The sequence below is a fragment of the Nycticebus coucang genome, chromosome 10 (genome assembly GCF_027406575.1).
Source record: "Nycticebus coucang isolate mNycCou1 chromosome 10, mNycCou1.pri, whole genome shotgun sequence".
Classification (NCBI taxonomy): domain Eukaryota; kingdom Metazoa; phylum Chordata; class Mammalia; order Primates; family Lorisidae; genus Nycticebus; species Nycticebus coucang.
This window is the reverse complement of record NC_069789.1, coordinates 99,389,140-99,415,892: the sequence shown is the minus strand read 5'-3', so window position 1 is coordinate 99,415,892 and position 26,753 is coordinate 99,389,140. Positions and strand designations below refer to the sequence as shown.

Genomic DNA, 26,753 nt, shown 5'->3' with positions numbered 1-26,753 from the left:
CCGGCCCCCGCCTACCTTGGAGGTCCTTTTGGCTCCCCTGGAACCTCAACCTCCGCCCCGGCCCCTTGGTCCTTTTCCCATCTTCCCTGCCAGACCCTTAGTTGCCTACCGGGAGCGGCTTCGTCACGCCCCCCACAGCGCCCGACCTGTCCGAATGGGCTCCCTACGACGCACAGGGCCGGGAACACTCAGTGGAAGGCGGATGAGCAAGTCCTCGGCGGGTGGGGGCTGTAGCCTGGTCGGGGCCCTGGTGGAGAAGGACTCCGGCGAGCCGGGCGCGGGAACATCCTTCCTTCCCCCGGGGCGGGCTGCTGAGTGCAGCCAGGGAGGGCGTGGCCAACAGCATCGGCAGCAAGGCAGCGGTAGTGCCATTCCTGGCAGGCAGGTAGGTAGGCAAGCGGGTCTGTAGGCGGGAGCGGGGAAGACGGCTGGAGCTGAGCCTCTGGACTTGTGCAGGTGGGACCCGGAACGGCCTTGCCGGGCCCAGTGGCAGTGCGGACCCGAGAGCGGGCGCGGCGTCGGGGCAGGGCTGCACCGAGAGTAGGCGACGCGCTGGCGCCGTCCTGGGCAGACTCAGCCGAGGTGCCGGCATCTAGCCGCGTTGGTGGTATAGTGGTGAGCATAGCATTCCAAGCTGTTGACCCTGTTTCGATTCCCGGCCAACGCATTCTGCAGACCTTTTCCGCAGGTAGGTCCGGGTGTGTGGCCTTGCCTGTGTCTGCGTGCGTGCATGGCTAGGGGAAGGAGGCGAGTGGCGCTTGGAGGGTGCGGCGACCGGGAGGAGAGCTGCCAGGGCAGGAGGATTCAGAGGTGGCGTGAGGCTGTTCTTTATTTTCAACCCAAGCAGGGCCGAAGCTCCCGAGTAGCGTCGAGCGCTTACCACAGTGGCCATACCAGTATGTTCAGGAGGCGCAAGCCTGACACTTTTACCCAGTTCTCCCTGGTGGTCTAGTGGTTAGGATTCGGCGCCCTCACCGCCGCGGCCCGGGTTCGATTCCCGGTCAGGGAAGTTTCTGCTTTTGCGAGCGTTGGCTGGCTCGTTTCTCTCCTATCACTTCCACCGCCTCCATGTGCAGCACGACCCTTGGCACCTGCCCCTCAGCCCATCCGGCCTTTTATTCTGGCCATTTGTTCCTGCTGGCCACCTTCAGGCCTTCCACTTCTCCCCTTCTGCCCTGCCCGACGACGCTCGCCTCCTGGTTCCCATTCTTCCTCAGCCCAGAGACCTAACCCGACCGCCCACGACAGCCTGCCACCTCCCATGGCCACCAGCAGACTCTTGCACCACAGAGGCAACGCTACATACACACACGCATGCACGCACACACATGCAGTCGTCCACACATATTCATCCATTCACTTCTGGCCGCCAAATGGGCAAGGACTCTCCATTAGCGCTATTTCTTCCTGCCAGCCAAGCTTCGTGGCTGACGGGCTACTTCTTCTGTCCTTGACCGGAGATGTGCGCCCACTCGGACGAGGGCCTGCGGTCTGGGACATCGCCGCTTAGGTGGAAAGTGCTCTGGTTTTCCACAGCGTGCCAGGCCCCGAGTGCCAGCCTGAGATTGGGCTCCACGCGGGTTAGTGGCTTTGACCAAGAATGGGGAGAAGTGGAGAGTGGAGCGGAGCCTGGGGGAGCCAGGGCCTCCATCTAGGTGCCAGGGAGGCAGGGGTGTGAGAAATGGGCTTCTTGTTGTAAAATTGTTCTTTACAATTGTTCCATATTTGTGCATAGTTAGCGGGTACATACATAGAATGTGTAATGAACGAGTCAGGGTATACATCACCTTGGCTATTTATCATGTCTGCGTGTTGGACACCTTTCCAGTCTTCTAGGGATGTTGAAAATACACACGCCATTGTTGATTAACTCCATTTACTTTAACCTGCTGGGGAAACTCAAGAATTTATTCCTTAGCTGTCTGTGTGTACCCTTTAACCAACCTGTCTTATTGCCCCTCTCCCTTCCCTGCCAGACAATCAAGTCCCACCTCCCACTCCCTAGCATCCTTCTCAGGCTCTACCTCCAGGAGATCAACTTCTTTAGCTCCTACATATGAGTGAGAACAGCACAGTTGTCTTTGTGTGCCTGGCTTATTTCACTTAACACGATGACCTCCAGTTTTGTCCATGTTGCTACAGACGATAGCATTCCAGGCTTCTCTAAGGCCCAAGAGTATTCCACAAGGTGTATCTACACCCCATCCTGTTAATCTGTTCACCTGTTGCTGGGCGCCTAGGTCCATTCCCTAGTTTGGCTGGTGCCAATAGTGCCACGGTAATCATGGATGTTTGTGCTCAGGTATCCCTTTGATATACGGATTTCTGTCCCTCTGGATACATACCAAATCCAGTGGGACTGCTGGATCTATGGTAGGTCTAGTTCGAGGTTTTTGAGAAACTCTGTACCGTTCTCTGCAGTGGCTGTAGGAACTGACATTCCTACCATCAACGATGTGGGGAGGATGTCCTTTCCTCTTTGCCACATCCTGGCCACCATCTGCTATTGCCTGTCTTTAGGATGCCACATTTTAACTGGGGTGGCAGATAATGTCACCTTGTGATTGGATTTGCTTTCCTGTGACATTAAGTGTCATTGAGCATTTTTTCATATACCTGTCTGTTGGCCATGTGTGTGTTTTCCTTTGAGAAATGCCTGTTCAGATCTTCTGCCCAGTTTTGATTTGCATTGCTTGGGGGTTTGTGTGTTTCTTTATTGCTGTTATTGTTGCGTTTTACTTTGCCATTGAACTGTTTGAGCTCTACCTAGGCTCTGCTTGTTAATCCCTTGTCAGATGGATAGTTTGCTGGTGCTTTCTGCTATTCTGTGGGTTATCTCTTCACTTTGTTGACTGTTTTCTTTGCTGAGCGGAAGCTTTTTTAGGTCCCTGTGGCCTCGGCTGTCTATCTTTGCTTTGGTTGCCTGTGCTTGGGATATCTTACACAAAACCTCTTTGCCCAGACAACTTCCTGGAGCATTTGTCCAATGTTTCCTTCTAATAGTTGCTTAGTTCTGGTCTTAGATTTAAGTGTTTAATCCATTCAGATTTGGTTTGGGGATATGGAGAGAAATAGGGGTCTAGTTTCATCCTTCAGAAAGTAGATGTCCAGTTTTCCCCCACACCGTTTATTGTAAGGACTGTCCTTTCCTCCTTGCACCCTGCAAGACCAAAATCGAGCTGCATGAGCCGGGAATCGAACCCGGGCCGCCCGCGTGGCAGGCGAGAATTCTACCACTGAACCACCCATGCACTGTTGGTAGACATCTGCAGAGACTTCCACAGTGGTAGCCTCCTAGACGCTCGTCTTGGTTTATGACCGTCTGCAGCATTGGAGCGTGCCCCAGGGACCCTGTCCAGCGGAAGGCGAGGGACGGCCAGTAGGCCAGGCTCGGGTCACGTCGAGGACCCTGGGGAGCAGCGCTCGCGCGCATAGGGCGAAGGGTGGATTGGCCAGGTCCAGCGTTTTTCTTGGTGCCCAGGGCTGCAGGATGGGCTGTCGGTGTCTCCAGAGGAAGCCTGGAGAGAGAGAGGCCCTGGCCGGCGCCCCGATGCACATCGGAACAGGAGATGTGTGGCGAGCTTGGCTGAGCGCACACCTGGGGGTGGAGTTGGGGGGGAACCCGTCCCCAAGCCTGGAATTTGACCCCGACTGGTCCCTTTCCCGGCTGATTGGCTTTCTTGCCCGTGGTACTGTGTGTGTGTGTGAGCCAGCGGGGGGCGGAGAGGAACCACAGGTACAGCCACTACGGACCAGCGCGGTTCTGGCATAGAGACTAAGAGAGCTCCCTGGGCAGCGGCCCCTCACCTCTATAGTGTGGGTCCCAGGGTCCGGGGTGGAGTGGGAGGTGAGTTGGGCGGGAGGCAGGGATGCGAGGAGGAATCAGAGGACTAGAGCACTCTGGCAGAATGGTAGCCAGCTCTGGAGAAAGCTCTGGGGTGGCCCCCAGCAGCCAATTGCGTGTGGAAGCGGTGCGGCTCAGAGGTGGTGTGGGAGGGGGCCCAGCGTTCGTGATCTGGCCATGCGAATCTAGGGCTTCTGCTCGCGACTCCTGGGGTCAGTCTCTCCTGGCTCGGAACCCAGAGGTTCCCCTCTGTGTGGCGAGGAGGTGTCCAAGCTGCCCGGGTGGTGGCCGTCAGGGCCAAGCCGGGAGAGCGCCGCAGTGAAGAAGCTGGGGAATAGCAGTCTCAGAAGGCACGCGACCTTAGTAGGTTGTGGCGAGAACGGAATGGGTAGGCGGGGGCCGAGGCGGTAGGTGGGAAGGAGGGACTGTCGGACGGTGTGCCTCCAGTTGCAGAAATGAGCGGGCTCAGAGAGCCAGCCGTGAGTCGCTGTTCTCTCGCAGGAGACGCAGGGGAAAATGTGGGGCGCTCTCCACACCAGACACAGCGGGTCCGAAGGCGGGGGCGGGCTATGTTGGCAGGAGGGGAAAGGCAGGGATAATAATCTAGGAAGGTGGACAGCGAGGTACTCAAACGCCAGCGTGGGGTCAAGTATGAGGGGGCGTGTAAGTTGGCGGGGAGTGCGTCTGTCCGAATAGCAACTGGCAGAGGGTGCTGCTGGCTGCTGGTACCCGAGAGTCTGTGCAACCCCAGCGCGTGGGCAGGAAGAAACCGGGAGCCTGTGCCGTCGCTGCGTTTGGGGGGCGCGCGTCAAGGGGGCTTGGAGCTTGGCGAGAGCACGAGGCAGGAAGGCAGGGTCAAGGGATCGTGGGTTGTCACTGTTACCGGAATTATGCTCTTCAGTAGGTCTCAGGTATTGAAGGAATGAAACCCCGGACTACAGATCAGCGGTAAGACGGGGTTTTATTAGAAAGGAATACATAGTAAAAGGCACCAGAGCTTCTGGAAGGGGGAAAGAACTAATTGGGGAGTCTCTACATGGGCTCTTTATCTAGGGGTATTAGGTCTTGAGAATTACTCTTAGCCAGGGTTTGGCAAATAGAAACACATTTGCATTGTTAATGAGTCTTATCGGCAAAGAAATGAATGCAGTACCTTCACCTCAGGCAAAAGGTCAGGCTGTTCTGTTCATGAACTTGCTTAAGCCTAGGAAAACCGTAGTCCCTGTTGAGCCTTGAATGGAGGGGAACTCTGTATCATCAGGAGCGTTCCCCTGGAGAAAAGGTGAGCTTGTCAGGAGTGGGATTCGAACCCACGCCTCCAGGGGAGACTGCGACCTGAACGCAGCGCCTTAGACCGCTCGGCCATCCTGACCACTGGTCTGAGAAGGGCGCCTCTCCCTGGCTGCGACTCGGCACGGACGCCCGCGCCCATGGACTGGGACTTTCCTGGTGCGCAAGTGAAACAATTCAGCGCGCGTGGGCAGAGGGGGAGCCGAGTGAGCTGTCACTGCTGGCTTCGGCGTCGACGTGCCATTCCTCCTGCCTGGACCCAGCTGGGCCGCGTCGGGCCATCAGCTGCTTCCAGTTCTCACCCTCCCCTCCCTTCCCTGGCTCCCGCGCGCGCCGTGCGCCGATCGCCTCCCCGCTCCTTTGCTCGCTCACTCGCCCGCCTCTCTTGGTCCAGGAGCCATCCCCGCGCTGGAGGCAGCAGGAAGGACGCACTGGGAGGTTCCACTCCACTGGGGTACCCTTTGGGTTCTGGCTCCGGATGTGGTCGGAAGGTGCTTTGTTGGGAGCGGCGGCAGGTTGGTTTCGCCCACGGGGTAGGGTGTGGGCAGCGAGTTTGGGGTTTGGAGTGGAAGTGGCGGCGGCGGTGCGAGTGGGGTTAGACTGGGGGCATGTACTGGGCGCCTGTGATGGGCAGGGGGAGGAAGGCAGAGCTAGGCTTTGACACTTGCAGAAGGGTCCGGCGCCTAGTCGAGAGCCACTGCCGTCCTCGTTAGTATAGTGGTGAGTATCCCCGCCTGTCACGCGGGACCGGGGTTCGATTCCCCGATGGGGAGGCTGCCGCCCTTTTTGACCACTGCCCTCAACCTAGCCTCTTCTGGGCCCTTCTCCGCCCTCCAGCCAGCAGGTGCAGGGCGCCCTCTTGTGCCTGACCTGCCCGCCCGGGTTCTAACTCTCCTCCCTACCCACCCCGCCCTCAGCCATTCTCCTTACCTGGGAGACCCCTTTGGCCCTTTTGGCTCCCCTGACCCCTTTTATCCCCCGCCTGGACTCCCTGGTCCTCTTTTCTTCCTTCCCGCCGGCCCCTTGGTTGCCTACGCGGAGCTGCTTCGTCGCGCCTCCACAGCGCCCGACCAATCGGAATGAGCTCCCCGACGCGCAGGGCCCGGGACCCCCGGTGGAAGGCGGATGAGCGAGTCCCTGGCGGGTGCGAGGAGAGTCCAGCCAGCAGCAGCAAGGCAGCGATAGCGCCATCCCCGGCAGACAGGCAGGCAAGCGTGTAGATAGGCAGGTGGGGCCCGGGGAAGGAGGGCTGGAGCCTCTCCCCGCCCGCTGGCAGCGCGGGGCAGGCGTGGCGTCGGGCCAGGCTGTGCCGGCGTGGCCAGTGGAATCCCGGGGCTCATGTGGCTGGGCCTACGGCTCCCAGAGGCGTTGGTGGTATAGTCGTGAGCATAGCTGCCTTCCAAGCAGTTGACCCGGGTTGGATTCCCGGCCAACGCAGTCGGCTCACCTTTTGCGCAGGTCCAGGTCCGTGGCTTTGGTCGGTGTATGCGTGCATGCCTAAGGGAAAGAGGCGCCCCGGCTTAGAGGATGCCCCAAAGGGGTGGAGAGTTGCCAGGGCACGCGGATTGCCAGAGGCCGCAGCGGCTGGTTTTTGTTTTCAACCCAAGGAGGACCCAGGCGTCTGGGTAGTGCCTAGCTCTTGCCACCATGGAGTGCCGCTGTGTCCAGGAGGCGCAAGCCTGACGTATTTAGTCCGTTCTCCCTGGTGGTCTAGTGGTTAGGGTTCGCGGTTCGATTCCGGTCAGGGAAACTTTTCTTCTTGCAGTGCTGCTGCCTCCCAGACTTCCTGGCGCCTTCGCGCCTGGCTTTTGACCAACACGCTAGCTAGCTGGCTTGCTCCCTTCTCCCGCCTCCCAGCCACTACCTCCAGCGCCCTCCACGTGTAGCCTGACCCCTGGCGCCTGCCCCTCAGCCCATCTGGCCTTTTGGTCCGGCTGGCCACCTTCAGGCCTTCCGCTTCTCTCCCTCTGCCCAGCCAGACGTTCGCCTCCTCGCTCCCATTCTTCCTCAGCCCAGAGCCCCAACCAGACCGGCCACGACAGCCTGCCTCCTCCTGATACAGGGCAGGTGATGCTCCAGCCAGCTTGGCCTAGCTCACTGGAGGATCTCCCACCTCCGCTCTGGCGTTGTTAGGGCAGCTGCAGCAGGCAGAGGTACCAGCAGGTTTGAGGGTAGGCAACGGGGTTGCGGGGGGTGGGGAGCTCAGGAGGCTCTAGTCGTTGGCAGGCCAGATAACTGCTGGGGAGACACCAGCAGCTTAGTGTCTCCCTCCCCTTGCACCTGTGGCTGAACAAGGAACCCCCCAAGTTCCTAGGCCTGGCCAATTTCATGAATGTACTGTACCCATGAATGCATTCATTCACCTTACCCGAGCCGAAGGGACTGTATCCATTCATTTGTTACCAAGTCTTAGCCTAATGTAACCGTAAAGGGCCCATGTGACTATATATACCCCTAGACAAAGAACCCAGGAAAAGAAAGAAAGAGCTTTCATCCCACTTGGATTCTCTCTGCCAGGAGCTTTGGTGTTGTTTTTTTCCTCTTTATTCTTTTCTGTAAAATAAATCCTGTCTTACTTCTGATCCATGGTCTGTGGATTCTCTCTTCCAATCACCAAGACCAAGGACCTACTGAAGAGAAAATTCTGGTATCACTCTCGTGGCTACCAGCAGACTCTTGGAACAGAGCTACGTTCACGCATGCATGCACGCGCACACACACACTACAGTCGTGCACATACACTCATGCACTGGCTTCTGGTCACTGAATGGGCTTGGATTTTCCCGTAGTGCTATTTCTGCCAAGCCAAGGCTGGCTTCTGAGGAGTCACTTTTGTCCCTGCTTGGAGACAAGAAAGGCCACCTAACAGGGACTCTGGTCTGTGAGGTTCCCCGGTATGCCAGCTATTGGTCTTGCTTTTCTACCACATGGATCTTTAGTGTATGTATTCTCAGAAGTAACTTCACAAGTTTTTGTGTGTATGTGTGGGCATTTCACATTGATTTTAGCAAATAGAAAAGTTTCATATCGTTTTTCTTGGTTGTCCTAAAATGTTCAAGTCAATATTTCTATATTATCTATGTTGTCCTATATATGTCAGCTTGGTGTAGGGTTTGTGTAGAAAATCTTGTTATAATTACACATAAGCCTGAAACATGGTCATCAGTGCCTTGCTGTCTTTTGGAGAAATCATGCCAGCCTGGCTTTATCTGCCCCTCACCTGGCCAGTGGTTGCCTCTTGTTTCTTATTCGTCCCAGTTGAAGGTTTCAAAAACAATAACTCTGGCACAAGGCTGACTACAACCTCATTAGGACACGGAGACAGAACATGAGGCTAGAGCGCTCCTGGATTCCTGACATAGGAAGGTAGACAATTAAGTTCATGGACTCATCCTAGAAAAAGTGCTAGATACCTCATTGCTGAATATCACTATGGTCACCAGATGGCTATGGGGAATATCTCAAAGCAGAACACAATGATACTCAATGATGAGGTATGTAGTACTTTTTCTAGGATATTGGTGAACTTAATTGTCTGACCTTGTATATAAACTGTGACATAATAAATCAGTGGTTCTCAACCTGTGGGTCACGACCCACAGGAGCTGTATTAAAGGGCCACAGCATTAGAAAGGTTGAGAACCACTGTAATAAATGTTTATTATTTTAAGCTACTAAATTTTGTAGTAACTTTTTTCTTACCTTTTTTGATAATGTCTTGCTCTGTCACCCAGGCCAAAGTAGAGTCATACAGTGGCATGATCATAACTCATTGTAACCTCCAACTCTTGAGCTCAACCACTGGCCTCTCATCTCAGTCCCCCAGAATAGCTGGGACTACAGGCAATGGCCTCCATAGCTGTCTAATTTTCTTTTCTTTTCTTTCCTTTTCCTTTTTTCCCTCTTTCTTCTTTCTTTCCCCTTCCTTCCTTCCTATCTTTTCTTTTCTTTCTCTCCCTCCCTCCCTCCCTTTTCTTTCCTTTCTTGACAGAGTCTCACTCTGTTGCTCTGGATAAAGTGCTATGGCTTCATAGCTCACAGTAACCTCAAACATTTGGGCTCAAGTGATGCCCCTGCCTCAAACATCTGGGCTCAAGTGATGCCCCTGCCTACAGGCTCCTGCCACAACACCAGCTCTTTTTGGTAGAGACATGGTCTCTCTCTTTCTTAGGCTGGTCTGGAACTCCTGAGCTCAAGAAATCTTCCTATCTTGGCCTCTCAGAGTGATAGGTATTACAGTCCTGAGTCATAATGTTTGGCCTCAAATGTCACCTCCTCATCCTATTTAAAATTTCATTCCACCCTCAATTCTAATTCCTTTTCCCTTCTCTTTTTTTCTTTTTCTTTCATTTTCTTTTTTTTTTCTTTTTTGAGTCATAGTCTCACTGTGTCACCCTCTGTAGAGTGCAGTGTTGTCACAGCTCACAGCAACCTCAAACTCCTGGGCTCACAGCAACCTCAAACTCCTGGGCTTAAGTGATTCTCTTGCCTCAGCCTCCCAAGCAGCTGTGACTACAGGCACCTGCCACAACACCTGGCTATTTTGTTGTTGTTGTTGTTGTTGCAGTTGTTACTGTTGTTTTAGCTGGCCTGGGCTGGGTTCAAACTCACCACCCTCAGTGTATGTGGCCGGTGCCCTGCCGACTGAGCTACCCATTACCACTTAACTTTCTATGTAATATTATATGCTCTACTTATTTAATATGTTTATTCTTTTTTGTTGTTGTTGTTGTTGTTGTAGTTTTTTGGTTGGGGCCAGGTTTGAACCCACCACCTCCAGCATATGGGGCTGGCACCCTACTCCTTGAGCCATGTGCTACCCTAATATGTTTATTCTTCTATATCTCTCTCCAATAAAATAGAGGCTCCCTGAATGCAGGGAGTTTTGTCTGTTTTATTCGCTAATGTATTTGAGATGTCTAGAACAGCCTAACACATAGTAAACACCACATAAATACTTGTCAAATAAATGAAAATCTGTTGTTAGGTACTCAGACTATTTCCCAGGCAATAGTCATAGCTATACCTCAGGACACCCTCTGAGGCTTTTTTACACTTTATCCTTCTATTTTCTTGTTTTTTTTTTGAGACAGAGTCTCACTTTGTCGCCCTTGGTAGAGTGCCATGGCATCTACACTTTACCCTTCTAATGAGTCAGAAACATATCTAGACACAGGACAAATAACAATGCTCAATTTTATAATAAAAAAGATATTCTGGGGTGGTGCCTGTGGCTCAGCTGGTAGGGCGCCGGTCCCATATGCCGGAGGTGGTGGGTTCAAACCCAGCTCTGGCCAAAAAAAAACCACAAAAAAAAAAAAAAAAAAAAAAAAGATATTCTGGCTCAGTGCCCGTAGCACAGTGGTTATGGTGCCAGCCACATACACTGAGGGTGGCAGGTTCAAACCTGGCCCAGGCCAGCTAAACAACTGCAACAAAAAATAGCCAGGCATTGTGGTAGACACCTGTAATCCCAGCTACTTGGGAGGCTGAGGCAAGAGAATCACTTAAGCTCAAGAATTGGAGGTATAACTCTACAGCACTCTACTGAGGGTGACATAGTGAGACTCTGTCTCAAGAAAAAAAAAAAAGATATTCTTTCCCATTGACAATCATGCTTAAACACGTTTCAGCTTTCCAGCCTAAGGGAGAATTCCCTGCCTATGAATTTCTTCCAGAGATAGGAGAACATTTCATATCCTTGTTTTTGTGAGCTATATTGCTTATATTTCTGACCTTGTTCAAAGAGTATCTGAATTCTTAAAGTCTTGTAGGTCTTGCACGCTGAGCTTTAAATGCTCTTCAAAACCACAGGAACACTGCTCTTGAGACCTAATTGCTGAATACAATATTAGTTCTGATAAATGTGTTAGTAGGGGGCTGGGAAGTCTTAAAGCAGGCATTGTTAGAAATGTGAGCCTGGGATAGGCACAGTTCTGTCTACCTTGGGGTTGAACGGATCTGTGTATATGAGGGCCCTAGATCTTCTGGGAGGAAGAGACTCCTCTTCACCTGCCCACACATTCTTTTCTCTTTTTTTGAGACAGAGTCTCACTGTGTCACCCTCAGTAGAGAGCTGTGGCATCACAGCTCACAGCAACCTCCAACTCTTGGGCTTAAGCGATTCTCTTGCCTCAGCCTCCCAGGTAGCTGGGACTACAGGTGCCCCCCCTCCCCGCAACACCCAGCTATTTTGTTGTTGCAGCTGTCATTGTTGTTTAGCTGGCCCAGGCCGGGTTCAAACCCACCACCCTTGGTGCATATGGCTGGTGCCGTAACCACTGTGCTATGGGCACCAAGCCTGTCCACACATTCTTAAACATTAAATGCAAGTATACATATACCTTTAAATTCTACCTGAGGCTGACTACCAAAATCTTTTATTTTTTATACATTCTTTTCTCAAGAACTGCTCCTCTATGAAGCCTGTCTGTAAAGCCTGAGAAGGGAACTAACCTTCTTAGGTTTTTTTTTTTTTTTTATCATTTCCCAATAGCAAGAACACCCCAAACAAAACCTCAGGCTCTCCTATTACATGGGAGGATTCACTGAACACACACACACACACACACATTTGTACTCTTCCCTAATTTTCTCTGGAAGAAAAATATCCATCCATTGGCTTTCATGTGCCATTTGTATTTTAATAGGTTCTCAAGGTAATATTATAATTTCCCTTTTATATTTCCTCCTCAAAAACTTGTTTTTCTTCCATTCCTGCAGTCTGATCTCCAATTCCTGTCCTGTTTCTACTCACAGTATTATAAGACCATTGTGCACCCCTAGAACGGTGCAGGTAGTAACAAGCCAAAACTAGGGGCACATGCAGGGTCAGATGCTGGGCAGTGTGGGAGAGATAACATGCTAGTATAGAGGCAGAAGCATAGTTAGAGGGAAGCCCAGGCTGGAGTAGAAGTTTTGGAAGATTCTCACCTTCTTCAATACTGCTGACTGCTCAAACATCTTAGTATGTTTGTCAGAACTTCTTTTTTTGTTTTGAGACAGAGCCTCAAGCTGTTGCCCTGTGTAGAGTGCCATGGCATCACAGCTCACAGCAACCTCCAACTTGTGGGCTCAAGTGATTCTCCTGTTTCTGCCTCCCAAGTAGCTGGGATTACAGGTGCCTGCCACAATGCCCAGCTATTTTTTTTTTTTTTTTGGTTATAGTTGTCATTGTTGCTTGGTGGGCCGGGGCTAGATTCAAACCCACCAGCTCAGGTGTATGTGGCTGGCACCTTAGCCACTTGAGCCACAGGTGCTGAGCCATTGTCAGCACTTCTTAATAGGCTGGTGCAGTGGCTCACACATGTAATCTTAGTGAGAAAGGATACCCAGAAGGGTGAGGTCTAGGAGAACAGAATTATTCTCAAGGAGACCCCAAGGATACACCTACAGGGTCCTCTCCATGGTGACTCAGCTCTTAGGAATTTGTAGACTTAATTTCCTGTGACCTGGAAATTTCCACTTCTGTAAAATACTATAGTTCTGTGGGGACGGGAACAGCTTTTCCTGCTTGATTCAAACTGACCAATGAGAAAGCTATCCGTGGGATGGCACTTTTTGACTGGAGATAAAAAGGGAAAGACCAAACCAGTTGAGTATAGGCAGAAAGCCTATAAAAAAGCCTTTAAATGGTTTCATTTTGTGAAGGCAAGTTTGAAATCTTTTGTGAGTTAGAAAAGAAAAAAAACCTGGGGCAGCGCCTGTGGCTCAAAGGAGTAGGGTGCCAGCCCCATACGCTGGAGGTGGTGGCGGGCTCAAACCCAGCCCCGGCCAAAAACTGCAAAAAAAAAAAAAAAATAATAATAATAATGATAAATTAAATAAATAAATAAATAAATAAACCTGGATAGAACTCCATATGTGGCTAAAGGCCTGCAGGCAGGTACCTGTATATGTCAGGAGTTTCCAGACTACTCCCTAAAGATGAATGACTGCCTCCAGATGGTCTGTTAAAGGCCAAGCATTCAAACAGCTTATTCTCCCAGAACTTTGTTTTATGGGGGTTTTTTTGATTACTAAGCATAAGAATAACTTTAGATAATGCTAGTGAAGTGGTTATCATAGACCCATAGGTGCCAGGCAGTGAGAGGCCTGGGGCTAAGGTTTAAGTCATATGTTTATTGATTAATTGTTTGCACGTGTAGTATTGCCTATATAAGCTTTGAAGGAAAAAATAAAGTTGCTGCATGCCATGAGAGCGCTATAGCCTTCCTTATTCACCATACAATTTCATTGCAGATCTTAATCTCTGCGGCACCACACCATGCAACCTTCGCACAACATGGGAGCGTGGCTGTTTTGAATTCTTCTACCCAGTTAGCTCCACCAGCTGAATAAAAGCCTTTTTCCTTTTAAATATGGTGATTAAGGAGTAACAGCTTCCCTGCAACTGGGCACAGTGAGTCTAGGGAGATAAGACTCCAGACATCTCTGGCTGGTGGTATCTGCCTATAATCATCCCTTTGAGGATACAGGGACTCAGCAAGGGACTTCTGGACCCCAAGAGGAGGACAAAAAGAGTGGGAAACTGGCAAATGGTTGTGTGTGTTCCATCGACGTAATCACGCCGGCAACCATAAGTACAAGCAGCACTGAGACTGCAAACTGGAAAGGCCTTACCTATGAACTGTTTCAGTGTTTTTGGATTTGGCACTCAGCTGAACTGCCTTGGGGAGAGATTGAGCAGGAGTGCGGAGAACTTTGGGCATTGTCTGGGGTCCCAGACAGAGCCACTGAGCTGGGCTGCAGGGAGCCTTTGTGTGAGAGAACTGCCCTGGCAATCTCCGCCCTCAGGGTCCCAGAGCAAGGAGCAGGCGGGACCTAGTAACCTATCAACTGAGCAGCCTAAAGGCGGACACTGAGCTGCCTTACAGCCTTAACCCTTAGGGGCAGAGTGAGACGGTTTTGGCACACTGGAGGCTCGGACTGTTGCCCTGGGTAGAGTGCCGTGGTGTCACAGCCCATAGCAACCTCAAATTCCTGGGCTTGGTGCTGCCTGGACCTCCATAAGATCTGTGCCACGACCCTGCACCAACCGGGCCTCCGCATGCCCTGACCAGGAACTGTGGGAGCCGCACAACCCTGCGTCCTCCCTCCTGTGTCCTCCCAGCTTCCACACTGGCCCGCTTGTCTGGCCAGGGATACTGGTAGCTGCATGCCCTCTGGAGCCCTCCCTGCCTCTACGCAGAGCCCTTCTCCTGGCCAGAGAATGCTGGAGCCTTGGGCTCTCTGTGCCAAAGTCACTGGGTGCCAGGCACTCCCAGAACCGTGTGCACCACCTCCCACCCTGTTGCTGGATCCGGGTGTGTCACACGCTAGAGCTGCTTCCACAACCAGAACTCCCTAGCTGGAGCATCCCCAGAGGAACTACACAGGGTCACTCCCTACAAAGATCCAGCAACAATAGAGTGATCCTACTGGAATCTAATCTTGGAGAGACACCTCCCCAACTCTGAGGACGACCAGAGGCAACAATGAAAAACAGTCATGAGGCAGAATCAACAGAAAAACTCTGGTAATATAAATAATCAGAACAGATCAACTCCCCCAAGGATCAATGGGGCAGACACAGCACAAAATCCTATGCACAAACAAATAGCTGAGATGTCAGAAATCGAATTCAGAATCTGGATAGGAAATAAGATTGAATTAGAACTCCAAGCAGTAACCCAAAAGATGTCTCAAGAATTCAAAAAATTCAAAGACCAAATGTAAAAAGATTTTGACACATTGAGACAAGAAGTTGCATCCCTCAAAGATCTGAGAAACACAGTAGAATCCCTCAGTAACAAAATGGAGCAAGCAGAAGAAAGGATTTCTGACATTGAAGACAAAGTTTTTGAATGCTCCCAAACTCTCAAAGAGGATGAGAAATGGAGGGCAAAAACAGATCACTCTCTCAGAGAGCTCTGGGAAAATTCAAAGAAAACCAATATTCGTCTTATAGGGATCCCTGAAAGCGACGAAGTGGCTTCACAAGGCACACAGTCTCTTCTCCATGAGATTATGAAGGAGAACTTTCCAGACATGCCAAGAGATTATGAAATTCAGATAGCAGACAGTTTCAGAACTCCAGCATGACTCAACCCAAATAAGACATCCCCCAGACACAACATAATAAATTTCACTAAAGTTAATATGAAGGAGAAAATTCTGAAAGCTGCCAGATGAAAGAAAACCATCACCTACAAGGGCAAGAATATTAGAATAACTGCAGATCTCTCTGCTGAAACCTTTCAAGCTAGAAGAGGATGGTCATCAACTTTTAATCTCCTAAAACAAAATAACTTTCGACCCAGGATCCTATACCCAGCTAAATTGAGTTTCATTTATGACGGAGAAATTAAATACTTCAATGACATTCACATGTTGAAGAAATTTGCCATAACTAAACCAGCTCTCCAGGATATTCTCAGACCTATCCTCCATAAAAAACAGCGTAATAATCCACCACAAAAGTAAACTCACCCAGAAAATTTTGATCAAATTTCAACTTCCACAGTCACAAAAGGAATAAAAATGTCCACTGGACTCTCGAAAGGCTTATCAATATTCTCAATTAATGTGAATGGTTTAAACTGTCCTCTAAAGAGGCACAGGTTGGCTGACTGGATACAAAAACTCAAGCCAGATATCTGCTGCATACAAGAATTGCATCTTACATTAAAAGACAAATATAGACTCAAGGTGAAGGGATGGTCATATATATTCCAGGCAAAAGGAAAGCAGAAAAAAAGCAGGCGTTGCAATCCTGTTCGCAGATGCAATAGGCTTTAAACCAACCAAAATAATTAAGGATAAGGATGGACACTTCATATTTGTTAAAGGTCATACTCAATATGATGAGATTTCTATTATTAATATTTATGGACCCAACCAGAACACACCTTGATTTATAAGAGAAACTCTAACAGACATGAGCAACTCGATTTCCTCCATGTCCATAGTAGTTGGAGATTGTAACACCCCTTTAGCAGTGCTGGATAAATCCTCCAAAAAGAAGCTAAGCAAAGAAATCTTAGATTTAAACTCAACCATTCAACATCTGGACTTAACAGACATCTACAGAACATTTCATCCCAACAAAACTGAATACACATTCTTCTCATCAACCCACGGAACATACTGCAAAATCGACCACATCCTAGGCCACAAATCTAACCTCAGCAAATTAAAAAAAAATAGAAATTATTCCTTGCATCTTCTCAGACCATCATGGAATAAAAGTTGAACTCAATAACAACAGGAACCTGCATACCCATACAAAAACATGGAAGCTAAACAACCTTATGCTGAGGGATAGATGGGTTATAGACAAGATTAAGAAGGAAATCACCAAATTTTTGGAACAAAACAACAATCAAGACACGAATTACCAGAACCTCTCGGATACTAGAAAGGCAGTCCCAAGAGGGAAATTTATAGCACTGCAAGCCTTCCTGAAGAAAACGGAAAAAGAGGAAGTTAATAACTTAATGGGACATCTCAAGCAACTGGAGAAGGAAGAACACTCCAACCCCCAAACCCAGAAGAAGAAAAGAAATAACAAAAATCAGAGCAGAACTAAATGAAATTGAAAACAAAAGAATTATACAACAGATCAATAAATCCAAAAGTTGGTTTTTTGAAAAGATCGATAAAATAGATAAACCTTTGGCCAACCTAACCAGGAAAAAAAGAGTAACATCTCTAATTTCATCAATCAGAAATGGTAAAGATGAAATAACAACAGATCCCTCAGAAATTCAAAAAATCCTTAACAAATACTACAAGAAACTCTACTCTCAGAAATATTAAAATCTGAAAGAAATCGACCAATACCTGAAAGTACGCCACCTGCCAAGACTTAGCCAGAACAAAGTGGAAATGTTGAACAGGCCTATATCAAGTTCTGAAATAGCATCAACTATACAAAATCTCCCTAAAAAGAAAAGCCCAGGACCAGATGGCTTTACGTCAGAATTCTACCAAACATTTAAAGAAGAACTAGTACCTATACTACTAAAGCTCTTCCAAAATATAGAAAAAGAAGGAATATTACCCAACACATTCTACGAAGCAAACATCACCTTGATCCCCAAACCAGGGAAAGACCCAACAAGAAAAGAAAATTATAGACCAATATCACTAATGAATATTGATGCTAAAATACTCAATAAGATCCTAACAAACAGAATCCAACAACACATCAAAAAAATTATACACCATGACCAATTGGGATTTATCCCAGGGTCTCAAGGCTGGTTCAATATACGTAAATCTATAAAGGTAATTCAACACATAAACAAACGAAGAAATAAGGACCATATGATTCTTTCAATTGATGCAGAAAAAGCTTTTGATAATATCCAGCATCCCTTCATGATCAGAACACTTAAGAGAAGTATAGAAGGGACATTTCTTAAACTGATAGAGGCCATCTACAGCAAACCCACAGCCAATATCGCAATGAATGGAGTTAAATTGAAATCATTTCCGCTTAGATCAGGAACCAGGCAAGGTTGCCCATTGTCTCCACTGCTCTTTAACATTGTAATGGAAGTTTTAGCCACTGCAATTAGGGAAGAAAAGGTGATCAAGGGTATCCATATAGGGTCAGAAGAGATCAAACTTTCACTCTTTGCAGATGATATGATTGCATATCTGGAAAACACCAGGGATTCTACTACAAAACTTTTAGAAGTGATCAAGGAATACAGCAATGTCTCAGGCTACAAAATCAAAACCCATAAATCTTTAGCCTTTATATATACCAACAATAACCAAGCTCAAAAAACAGTCAAGGACTCTATTCCTTTCATAGTAGTGCCAAAGAAGATGAAATATTTGGGAGTATACCTAACAAAGGATGTGAAAGATCTCTACAAAGAGAACTATGAAACTTTAAGAAAAGAAATAGCTGAAGATGTTAACAGATGGAAAAACATACTATGCTTATGGCTGGGAAGAATCAACATTGTTAAAACGTCCATACTACCCAAAGCAATATATAATTTTAATGCAATTCCTATTAAAGCTCCATTGTCATATTTTAAAGATCTTGAAAAAATAATACTTCGTTTTATATTGAATCAGAAAAAACCTCGAATAGCCAAAACATTACTCAGCAATAAAAACAAAACAGGAGGAATCACACTACCAGACCTGAGACTGTATAAATCGATAGTGATCAAAACAGCATGGTACTGGCACAAAAACACAGAAGTAGATGTCTGGAACAGAATAGAGAACCAAGAGATGAATCCAACTACTTACCGTTATTTGTTCTTTGCAAGCCAATTAAAAACATTCATTGGGGAAAAGATTCTCTATTTAACAAATGGTGCTAGGTGAACTGCCTGGAAACCTGTAGAAGATTGAAACTGGACCCACACCTTTCACCATTAACTAAGATAGACTCTCACTGGATAAAAGATTTAAACTTAAGACATGAAACTATAAAAATACTTGAAGAAAGTGCAGGGAAAACTCTTGAAGGAATCGGCCTGGGTGAATATTTTATGAGGAGGACTCCCCAGGCAATTAAAGCGGTATCAAAAACACACTACTGGGACCTGATCAAACTAAAAAGCTTCTGCACAGCCAAGAACATTGTAAGTAAACAAGCAGACAGCCCTCAGAATGGCAGAAAATATTTGCAGGTTATACCTCCGACAAAGGTCTAATAACCAGAATCCACAGAGAACTCAAACGTATTAGCAAGAAAAGAACATGTGATCCCATCTCAGGGTGGGCAAGGGACTTGAAGAGAAACTTCTCTAAAGAAGACAGAGGCACGATCTACAAACACATGAAAAAAAGCTCATCATCCTTAATCATCAGAGAAATGCAAATCAAAACTACTTTGAGATATCACCTAACCCCAGTAAGAATAGCCCACATAACAAAATCCCCAAACCAGAGATGTTGGCGTGGATGTGGAGAAAAGGTCACACTTCTACACTGCTGGTGGGAATGCACACTAATACGTTCCTTCTGGAAGGATGTTTGGAGAATACTTAGAGACCTAAAAATAGACCTGCCATTCGATCCTATAATTCCTTTACTAGGTCTATACCTAGAAGACCAAAAATCACAATATAACAAAGACATCTGTAGCAGAATGTTTATTGTAGCCCAATTCATAATTGCTAAGTCATGGAAGAAGTCCAAGTGTCCATCGACCCACGAATGGACTAGCAAATTGTGGTAGATCTATACCATGGAATATTATGCAGCCTTAAAGAAAGATGGAGACTTTACCTCTTTCATGTTTACATGGATGGAGCTGGAACATATTCTTCTTAGCAAACTATCTCAGGAGTGGAAGAAAAAGTATCCAATGTACTCAGCTCTACTATGAAGCTAAATTATAGCTTTCACATGAAGGCTATAACCCAAGTATAGCACAAGACTATGGGGAAAGGTCCTAGGAAGGGGAAGGGAGGGGGGAGGTTTTGGTGGAGGGAGGGTAATGGGTGGGGCCACATCTACGGTGCATCTTAGAATGGGTATAGGCAAAACTTACTAAATGCAGAATATAAATGCCTACATACAGTAACTAAGAAAATGCCATAAAGGCTATGTTGAACAGTTTGATGAGAATATTTCAGATTGTATATGCAACCCGCACATTGTACCCCTTGATTGCACTAATGTACCCAGCTATGATTTAACAATAAAAATAAATAAATTAAAAAAATTAAAAAAAATAAATATGGTGATTAAATATGGTGTTTGGGTGCTCTTTCTCTCCATTGGGCCTCATCTTCCTGCAACACTAGCACTGTGGGAGGCCAAGGTGGGTAGATCACTTGAGCTCAGGAGTTGAGACCAGCCTGAGCAAGATCAAGATCTTATCTCTACCAACAATAGAAAAACTAGCTGGGTGTTGTGATGGGTGACTGTAGTCTCAGCTACTTAGGAGGCTGAGGCAAGAGCATCTCTTAACCCCAAAGTTTGAAGTTGCTATGAGCTATAAGGACACCACACACTCTACCCAGGTTGTCAAAGTGAGACTTCATCTCAAACCCCAACCCCCACCCCCCAAAAAAACAGGCTTGGTTCCTGTAGCACAGTGGTTACAGTGCAGATCACATGCACCAAAGCTGAGGGGTTCAAACCCGGTCCGGGCCAGCTAAACAACAATGTCAGCTGCAAAAAAAAAAATAGCTGGGCATTGTGGCGAGTGCCTGTAGTCCCAGGTACTAGAGAGGCTGAGGCAACAGAATCACTTTAAGTCCAAAAGTTTGAGGTTGCTGTGAGCGGTGATGCCAAGGCACTCTACTTTGGGCACCATAGTGAGGCTGGTTCAAAAACAACAGCAACAACAGTAAAACAAAGGCCAAAAGACAAACAAACGAAACAAAGGCCAGGTGTGGGGGCTCATGCCTGTAATCCCAGCACTCTGGGAGGCCGAGGTGGGTGGATTACTTGGACTCATAGATTTGAGACCAGCCTGACCAAGAACGAGATCCCCCGTCTGTAAAATAAAAAAAAAAACAGGTATTATGGAGGGCGCCGGTAGCCCCAGCTACTTGGGAGGCTGAGACAAGACAGTCACTTGAGCCCTTACGCCCTGGAATTTGAGGTTACTGTAACCTGTGATGCCATGGCACTCTACCAAGTGAGACAAAGTGAGACTCTGTCTCAGACAAAAAAAGAAAGAAAGAAAGAAAAGAAAAGATAAAAAGAACTTATTAAATCAAACTCCTCTCAGGTCTTAAGTCCTGGTTCTCTGTTGTCAGAAAGTCTGTAGCTGTAGTTTATTTTTTTTCTTCTTTAGTATTAAACATGACTTTTCTGCTGGGTGCAGTGGCTCATGCCTTTAATCCTAGTATTCTGGGAGACCAAGACAGGTGGATTGCTGGAGGTCAGTAATATGAGACCAGCCTGAGTAAGATCAAGACCCCTGTCTCTAAAAACTAGCCAGGCATTGTGGCGGACGCCTGTAGCCCATAGTCCCAGCTACTTGGGAGGCTGAGATAAGAGGATCACTTGAGCCCAGGAGTTGTGAGCTATGACACCACAGCACTCTACTTGTTTCAGGAAGACAAGGCCCAGTGGAGAGAAAGAGTACCGAAACACCATGTTTATAAGGGGAAGAAGGCTTTATTCACTGGCCGGGAGCTTACAGCATAGAAGAATTTGAAATGGCCGCGCTCCCTGACTGGCTTGGTCTTTCCCTTTTTTTCTCCAGTCAAAAAGTTCCAACCTACGGCTACCCTTTTCATTGGCCAGTTTGAATCAAGCGGGAGATGCTGTTCCAGCCCCCCCACCCCACCCCACAGAACTATAGAATTTCACAGATGTGGAAATTTCCAAGTTCTAGAAAGTTAAGTCTACAAATTCCCAAGAGCTGACTCACCATGGAGAGGACTCTGTATGTGTATCCTTGTGATCTCCTTGAGAAGACCTGTTCTCATAGACCTTACCCTTCTTGGGTATCCTCTCTCATTCCCCCCTTTTGAGACTCCACACATATTTTAATTTGGGGTCTCAATATCAGTTTGCTTCTGCAGGTGCCAATATTAATCACTTTTCACATTCAACTTTACATTACTTTTCTATAAAATCTAAGGCACAGAAGTATTTCTGATCTGTCCTAGTTTCTTTCCCAGTTCCTTCTGCTGCAGCACAGTCGCATGGTGCTACAGGCAGTAAACTTCAGAGTCACCTGGCTGGGCTTTTCTATTTCCCTAGTCTGGATCAGCCGTTAGATTTCAGGTACTGTGACTCCTCTCGGGTTCTCTACCCAGGCCTTAATTTTACCGTGGTGGTGGGTAAATATACATAAGAGTTTTCACTTTTCCCTGAGACACATCCCTCCTCCCCTTTTCCCAAAGTTCAAAGTCCAATTAAGATAAGTTTCTTGAGGAGTTTCCTCAGGCTTCAGCCGTGTGTTGACCAGCCAGCTGGCTGGAGCAGAGCATGTTGACCATCTTAAAAGTTACCTTTGCTTCCCATGGGGCAGTGAAGCTTTCTTCATCCAGTTGTGATGAATCCAGGTGAGGATTTCTTCCACCTTCTCTGCTGTGTGGTCAGGATGATGGTGGAAAGTACTTTCTACCTTGGTTTGAGGGGGACCAGGTTCTGATCTTTGATCTAGATTTAGTCCCCTTGATCCTCCAGAGAGAAAGGATGTACAGACACAAAAGACTAAACAGAACACGGTTAATTACGCAGGTGGAAATCTTTCTTGTTACTCTTCCTAGGGCTTTTGTCTGTTCAATTCAGTCTCTCCCAGTTCTTTTAAGAGTCATTGCTAAATTGTAGAGAGTTGATGGAGGCCTCCTTGAACAATACCTGGGTCAAGGCCTGTATCCAATTAAGTTTTGCCTCCTGACAGAATTTACAGATTCATGTTCTTTTTTTTTTTTTGTAGAGACAGAGTCTCACTGTACCGCCCTCAGTAGACTGCCATGACGTCACAGGACTCACAGCCACCTCCAGCTCTCGGGCTTTCGTAATTCTCCTGCCTCAGCCTCCCGAGCAGCTGGGACTATACAGGCGCCCGCCACAGTGCCCGGCTATTTTTTGGTTGTAGTTTGGCCGGGGCTGGGTTTGAACCCGCCACTCTTGGTATATGGGGCCGGCGCCCTACTCACTGAGCCACAGGCACCACCCCAGTACACACCTTCTTAAGGGGAGTACTTAGAAAGTGACCTTAGTGATATTCAGCAATGAAACATGTAACACTTTTTCTAGGACGAGTTTCAGAATTTAGTTCTCCAGCCTCATATGATAATTACCTTATTCATGCAACTACATGCAGAAAAGTAGCAGGTCACTCTCACGGTTTGGACCCTGCAAGAGTTCTATCTATACATCTGGCACAACTTATTATTACATGTGCCATACAGGTTTAGGAAGTGCACACAGAATGGGAACTGAAGACCCCATTCTCGGCAGGGGAAGTCACCCCCAGAAAAAGGGAAAATTAAAAAGTAAGCTGAGGAAGTTGGAACAAAGAAAAGTTAGCTAGTTTACCTTTAAGCCAGCCATTGATAACTTTCTTTTTATTTATTATTATTTTTTTTTTTATTAAATCATAGCTGTGTACATTAATGAGATCATGGGGCACCATACACTGGTTTTATAGACCGTTTGATACATTTTCATCACACTGGTTAACATAGCCTTCCTGGGGCGGCGCCTGTGGCTCAGTGAGTAGGGCGCCGGCCCCATGTGCCAAGGGTGGCGGGTTCAAACCCAGCCCCGGCCAAATTGCAACAAAAAAATAGCCGGGCGTTGTGGCAGGCGCCTGTAGTCCCAGCTGCTCGGGAGGCTGAGGCAAGAGAATCATGTAAGCCCAAGAGTTAGAGGTTGCTGTGAGCTGTGTGATGCCACGGCACTCTACCTGAGGGCGGTATGTGAGACTCTGTCTCTACAAAAAAAAAAAAAAAAAATTAAAAAAAAAAACAAAAAAAACATAGCCTTCCTGGCATTTTCTTAGTTATTGTGTTAAGACATTTACATTCTACATTTACTAAGTTTCACATATACCCTTGTAAGATGCACCACAGGTGTAGATAAATTTCTTATCTGAACAAGTTTCTGGCCTTTCCTGAAACTCTGCCCTATTCGTGATACAGCTTACACAAACACCCCTGCTGAGTCTGTGAACACTTTGAGGAAAAACACAATGGCTGTAGAAGAGGCTATGGCAAGACCTAGAAAAGAGACATCTATCTAGGTTGTTTCTTGCCCATTAAACAGACAAAGCAGATACCCATTGTGGAGATTTGCATTTGGCTGGGGCAGAGACCAAGGGAACAGCTCAAGCCCTGAGATATGGGCAGGAGGGCTTATATCCCTTATCACAGAGGAAAATCCTCTGTGGTGGTGATGAGAGGAAAATGTCTCTCTCCCACCCATTCCTCAAAGGAAATTAATGCCAGAGGCGTTTTATTTCACAGTGAACTAGTGGAGTGTAACACCTCCCTAGGAATCTGTGTGTGTGACTCCACACAGGAGGCTGCCTCCAGGCAAGGCTCAAGTTTCAGATTTCTCAAAAGTGCTCAAATCCTTAAAGTTAATAACAATAGGAGCTGATATCCTCACTTAGAGAAACTGCTGGTGTCTTTGTTCCCTCCCTCAGCTTACCATCTGGGCCAAGAGTTTTGAATAAAAGCTGAGTGGAACCGATGCTCAGGGCCATTCACTGGAACCCACAAATGGGGGGGAGGGGTGGTCCCCTGAGCTCCCACCTTTGAAAATTCTATTCTGTGTCTCGTGTCTCTTTCTTTATCATTGTCCCTAACCTTATAGTTCTTCAGTTGGTTGTGCCAGTTCCCTGGAGGCAGGACCCAGACAGTGATGCTCTCAAAGTGGTTACACAGAATGAAGAACTCTAGTGAAAAGGGCATTGCTAGTGTGAGAAAATGATCCTTTTGTGTCATCTACAAAAGCATGATTCACCACTCTCCACGGAGAATGGTTCACCGTGGAGAGAAAGAGCATCCTGCAACATGAGAGGTGGGGGAGAGAAAGGGAGGTACCCCTGCCATTTGTACTCCAGGGGATCTTAAGGCTCTAGTCTACTGCAAGCCTCTGTGACTTCTTTTGATTTTGGAGAATTTGGGGAGTCAGCTGTTAAATCTTCAGAAAAGAGTTCTTGCCAGAGACCCAGGAATGATTTTTGAGAATGCATCATTTTTAGGTAAACCAAAGCATGCTGTTGGCCTCATCAGCCTTCCAATAAGGAAGAATCAACTGCTCCTTCAGCCTGCAGGAGCCTGTGACTCCAGCAGTAACTCCAGCCACAGTCTTCAGTTACCATCATTTCCCACCACTAGCTGGAGGGAAAGCACTGCCTGTGAACTTGTCCTGCACTATGTTCTTCTTCTCAAGACTTATTTCCTGCCTGTTACAGGCTGAATTGTGTTTCCCCATAATTCACATGTTGAAATCTTAACCTGAGTACCTCAGAATGTGACTGTACTTGGAGATAGTGTCTTTAAAGAGGTGACGAAGGCTAAATGAAGTCATTAGGGTTGGTCCTAATCCAAAATGACTGAGGTTCTTGTAAGAAGAAATTAGGACACAGATTCATACAGAGAGAATCATACAGCCTTCTGGCCCACCCTGCTGGCATTAGACTTGCCAGTCTCTATAGTGACGTGAGCTAGTTCCTTAAATTCCTTTTTTTTCCTCTCCCCACCTTTCCTTCATGCTACCATTTCTGAGTTTCCTTATGCCTTCAGTCTTTTATTTATCCTGTTGGTTTTGTTTTTCTGGAGACCCTGACTAATACACAACCCATCCCTTTATTCTTACCTCTTTTTTTTTTTTTTTTTTTTTGTAGAGACAGAGTTTCACGTTATTGGCCTCTGTAGAGTGCCGTGGCGTCACACAGCTCACAGCAACCCCCAACTCCTGGGCTTAGGCGATTCTCCTGCCTCAGCCTCCCAAGTAGCTGGGACTACAGGCGCCCGCCATAACGCCCGGCTATTTTTTTGTTGCAGTTTGGCTGGGGCTGGGTTTGAACCCTTGGTATATGGGGCCAGCGCCCTACTCACTGAGCCACAGGCACCGCCCTCTTACCTCTCTTAACCTACCTTTACCTACTTGCTCTGTCCTGAGAATACAACTTCTCTTTTGTTAGAAGGTGCCCTTAGGCCGTGTGTGGTGGATCCTAACAGACTGGGAGACCAAGTTGGGTGGATTGCTTGAGCTCATTAGTTTGAGACCAGCCTGGGCAAAAGCGAGACCTTGTCTCTACTAAAAATAGAAAATCTGAGGCAACAGGATCATTTGAACCCAAGAATTTGAGGTTGCTGAGCTATGATGCCACAGCACTCTACCCAGGGCGACAGCTTGAGATTCTATCTCAAAAAAAAAAAAAAAAGGTGACCTTAGTGATATTCAGCAATGAATGAAAATAACACTTTTTCTAGGACGAGTTTCAGAATTTAATTCTCTGAGTGTCAGAAATCTAACCCAAACTAGCTTGAGAAAACATAACTAACTAACAACACGCACACATGCACCAGGAAGGATCCTTCAAGGTTTTTACCACAAAGTCAGAAGAAGGCTGAGTCTCAGGATTCACCATTATCTTTTCTTTTCTTTTGAGATAGGGTCTCATTATGTTGGCCAAGTTGGTCTCAAACTCTGGCCTCAAGTGATCCTCCTGCCTCAGCCTCCCAAGTAGCTGAGACTATAGGCACCCACCACCACATCTAGCTCTATTATCTTTTTACTTTGACTTTTTTCCCTTGTACCAATACTGCACCGATAGTGTTGATACTGTTTTCACACTTAAGTGTTTCTTTTGGACACATTTCTTGAAATGGAATTATTAGATGATAAGGTTTACAAACAAGTTTCTATTTTTTAAATTTTTTTTTGAGATAGAGTCTAGCCTGTTGCCCCAGCTAGAGTGCCATGTCATCAGCCTACTTCACGGCAACCTCAAACTCCTGAGCTCAAAGGCTCTTCCCACCCCAGCATCTCAGAGTGCTAAGGTTATAGCCATGAGCTGCCATGCCTGGCCCAAATTTCAAATTTCTAATAATGTCTTCCAAAATTGTTCACCAGTTTAGAAGCCCATGACTTGTATTCACTTTTGAAATACAAAAATTGGGGTGCAAATCAGCTTCTCAAGATGGGCAGCCCCTTAACAATTTCTGTAATG

General features: G+C 47.3%; 1 protein-coding gene and 5 non-coding genes across 7 annotated transcripts; 3 read left to right on the top strand and 3 right to left on the bottom strand.

Annotated features, from left to right (window-relative positions):
- The first annotated feature begins 937 nt into the window (after nt 1–937).
- TRNAE-CUC (transfer RNA glutamic acid (anticodon CUC)) lies at nt 938–1,009 on the top strand. Its single transcript has one exon. It is a non-coding gene; the product is annotated as a tRNA-Glu (tRNA).
- A 2,171-nt stretch (nt 1,010–3,180) lies between these two features.
- Nucleotides 3,181–3,251, bottom strand: TRNAG-GCC (transfer RNA glycine (anticodon GCC)). Its single transcript has one exon. It is a non-coding gene; the product is annotated as a tRNA-Gly (tRNA).
- A 1,882-nt stretch (nt 3,252–5,133) lies between these two features.
- On the bottom strand, nt 5,134–5,216 carry TRNAL-CAG (transfer RNA leucine (anticodon CAG)). Its single transcript has one exon. It is a non-coding gene; the product is annotated as a tRNA-Leu (tRNA).
- A 63-nt stretch (nt 5,217–5,279) lies between these two features.
- Nucleotides 5,280–6,354, bottom strand: LOC128597666 (uncharacterized). 2 transcript variants are annotated; one of them, XM_053608224.1, is made up of 2 exons: nt 6,065–6,354; nt 5,280–5,755 (listed from the first exon to the last, which is right to left on the bottom strand). In XM_053608224.1, the coding sequence occupies exons 1-2, from the start codon at nt 6,323–6,325 to the stop codon at nt 5,312–5,314; spliced, it is 705 nt and encodes a 234-aa protein (XP_053464199.1). In that variant the 5' UTR covers nt 6,326–6,354; the 3' UTR covers nt 5,280–5,311. The 2 variants fall into 2 exon arrangements, with proteins under 2 accessions (XP_053464199.1, XP_053464200.1); XM_053608225.1 differs by having other exon boundaries at nt 6,170–6,354.
- On the top strand, nt 5,838–5,907 carry TRNAD-GUC (transfer RNA aspartic acid (anticodon GUC)). The gene has a single exon. It is a non-coding gene; the product is annotated as a tRNA-Asp (tRNA).
- A 145-nt stretch (nt 6,355–6,499) lies between the features above and the next one.
- TRNAG-UCC (transfer RNA glycine (anticodon UCC)) lies at nt 6,500–6,571 on the top strand. Its single transcript has one exon. It is a non-coding gene; the product is annotated as a tRNA-Gly (tRNA).
- Nucleotides 6,572–26,753: the final 20,182 nt, after the last annotated feature.